The following is a 2500-nucleotide window of genomic DNA, read 5'->3' on the forward strand; positions in this document are numbered from 1 at the left end:
GGAGGAGAAAGAGAGGAAAAGGAGGAATATGAGGAGGAGGAAAGTGAGGAAGAGGTGGAGGAGGAGAGGGAAAAGAAGAAAGAAAAAACATTTTTAGTAGGAGTTGAAGGAAGAAGAAGAAGAAGAGGAAAGAAGAGTTGGTGAGGAAAAGAAGAAAGGGTGGAGGGGAAGGAAGAGGAGGAGGAGGAGGAGGAGGAGGAGGAGGAGGAAAGCATGAGAAGATGATGGGTGCTTTAAGGGGAAAGAGGATGAGGTAGGCTACGCGGGAAGAGGAAGAGGAGGAGGAAAAGGAAGAGGAAGAGGAGGAGAATTAGGAGGAGGAGAAGGAAAAAACGAAGGGGAGGAGGAGAGAGAGAGGCTAAAAGAGGAAGGGGAGGAAAAGGGAAAGGGTTAAGAGGAGGAAGAAGGGAAGAAAGGGATGAAGAAAGAGAGGAGAAAGAAGAAAAAGAGGAAGAGGAGAAAGAGAGGAAGAAAGGCAAGAGGAAAAGGAGGATGAGGAAGAGAGTGAGGAAGAAAGGTGAAGGAGGGGAATGAAGAGGAAGAAAAGGAAAAGAAAAATGAAGAGGAAGAGACTGGGACAGAAGACAAGAAAAAGAAGAAGAGGAGGAGGAAGGAGAAGAGGGGTAGGTGGAAGAGGAGGAGGAGGAGAAGGAAGAGGAAGAGGATGGAGAAGAAGAAGTGAAGGAGGAGAATAAGGAGGAGGAAAAGGAATAGAAAAAATAAAGAGGAAAAGATTGGGACAGAAGATGAAGAAAAAGAGGAAGAGGAGGAGGAGGAGGAGGAGGAAGAAGGGGAGGAGGGGTAGGTGGAGGTGAAGAAGGAGGAGGAGGAGGAAAAGAGGAGGAGGAGGAGGAGGAGGAGGAGGAGGAGGAGGAGGAGGAGAAGGCGGTAGCAGCGGCAGTATTAGCGTGGCCCTAGAGTAGGACGGCAGTATTGGCTTGGCGGCCTGCAAGGAAGGGTCGCTGTTGTTGTCGTTCTTGGAGAGAGACATCGTGCATCTCTGTATCGCCGTGTACCGCGCGTGGGTGAAGAGCTTAGTTACGAGAGCGAGGAACTCCTCCCCCAGGAGCGGAGCCCCCCTACCTCACCCTCGGTTCGCACTCGGCCAGGGCCGCCGCCGCCGACCCTTGCGTGAGCAGCAACGCCTCCACGGCGAGTGTGGGGTGAAGCGTGATCTAAGCCCTACAGCAGGAGGAAGGAGGGAGGAGGAGGACCGTGACGTATATAAACAGTGCAGAAGTTGTAAACAGCGGCCGTTTGGGGGGGGACGGGGGGAAATATTAAAAAAAAATAAATCTCGTGTAAACAGGCGAGGTGTGAGTGAGTGTGTGTGTGTACGTGCGCGCGCGCGCGCGTGCCCCGCCGTCAGTGTTCGTGTGTGTGTGTGTATACAAGTATGACTGTCGTGGAGGCGGACCTTGCGAGGATGGCAGCCGAAAAAGGGCGGAGCGCGTCCTTCTGCGTGCCAGGGCAGCTCCCCTTCAGCCTCCAAGCCTCGCGCTCGTCCTCGGACCTGCACATGGACGGTACCACTCGAGCCCATGCCTACGCTCTCGCGCACCTCCAGCAGCAGCACCAGGAGGCCGTCGGAGGCTCCCAGGGCTCCGTCGGGATGTCGAGGCAGAGCCCCAGGACCCGCCTGAAGACGGCGCAAGCGGCGAGGAGGTCACAGTCGTGCCGCGTGCAGGGGTCTCGGCCCCCGAGGGTGAGACGCAGGGCCGCGGGAGGGTCGCCGACGTTAGGGTATGACCTCTCCACGGGGTCCACCTCGGCTTTAAGCGGAGGGCGTGAGGGTGGAGAGACCCCTACGACAGCGTCTTCGGCGGCAGCGGCGGCAGCGGATGGCGCGGAAGACTCGTACAACCCTTTCCTGAAGAAGGTCCCCTCCTGCGGGAAGCTCCTCACGCTGACGGCGGAGGGGACCGACACAGAGTTCTCCATTCCCGAAGATTCCCCACATTTGATGCGCTCTGCGTCAGCCCGCCGCCCGCGCCCTCCTACAGGACACTCCCCCAACCACTCCCCGACTCCCACCCGCAGCACGCGTCTCCCGCAGAAGGGAAGATCTACCGTCAAAAAGACAGTGACGGCCACAACCTCCTCTGGCGGGGGCTCCACCCGCAGATCCGGGGGCACAACCAGCTACCTCGACGTGAAACCCTCCAGCTCCGCCGAAGGGCTTGACTCTGAGGGATACCTTCTTCGGAACTTCACCACTACGAAAGGTAATTTTTTTTTTATTATTTTTTTTTTTTTATGTCTCGTGAGTGTTTGCTGTTTTAGGCCTCAGAGGGTCCGGTCCTACCGTGGCCATTTCTAAACCAACCTGCACTGTTAAAAAACGGTCTCTCGATCTCGGCGTTCTGTGGACAGCGGTTCCACGTCCGGCCTGAACAGCAGGTAACCGGTCCTCATGTTCAGTGATGATTCAAAACTCATTTCCAAGAACAAGGACATTTTCTTATGGAACCGCTTTAACACACCACTTCATCTTTGGGTC

At 55.9% G+C, this 2500-nt stretch overlaps 1 protein-coding gene across 2 annotated transcripts in view; it reads left to right on the forward strand.

The window, feature by feature from the left end:
- Positions 1-903: 903 nt before the first annotated feature.
- Positions 904-2500, forward strand: part of Rgk3 (Rad, Gem/Kir family member 3) — a 412083-nt gene continuing 410486 nt past the window's right edge. For both annotated transcript variants that reach the window (XM_076176603.1, XM_076176604.1), the window contains exon 1: positions 904-2225. In XM_076176603.1, the coding sequence (XP_076032718.1) occupies positions 1397-2225 (829 nt within the window). In that variant the 5' untranslated portion in view covers positions 904-1396. The remainder of the gene's footprint in view (positions 2226-2500) is intronic.

This window comes from Oratosquilla oratoria, chromosome 39 (assembly GCF_046742065.1).
Source record: "Oratosquilla oratoria isolate Oo_2021 chromosome 39, ASM4674206v1, whole genome shotgun sequence".
NCBI lineage: Eukaryota > Metazoa > Arthropoda > Malacostraca > Stomatopoda > Squillidae > Oratosquilla > Oratosquilla oratoria.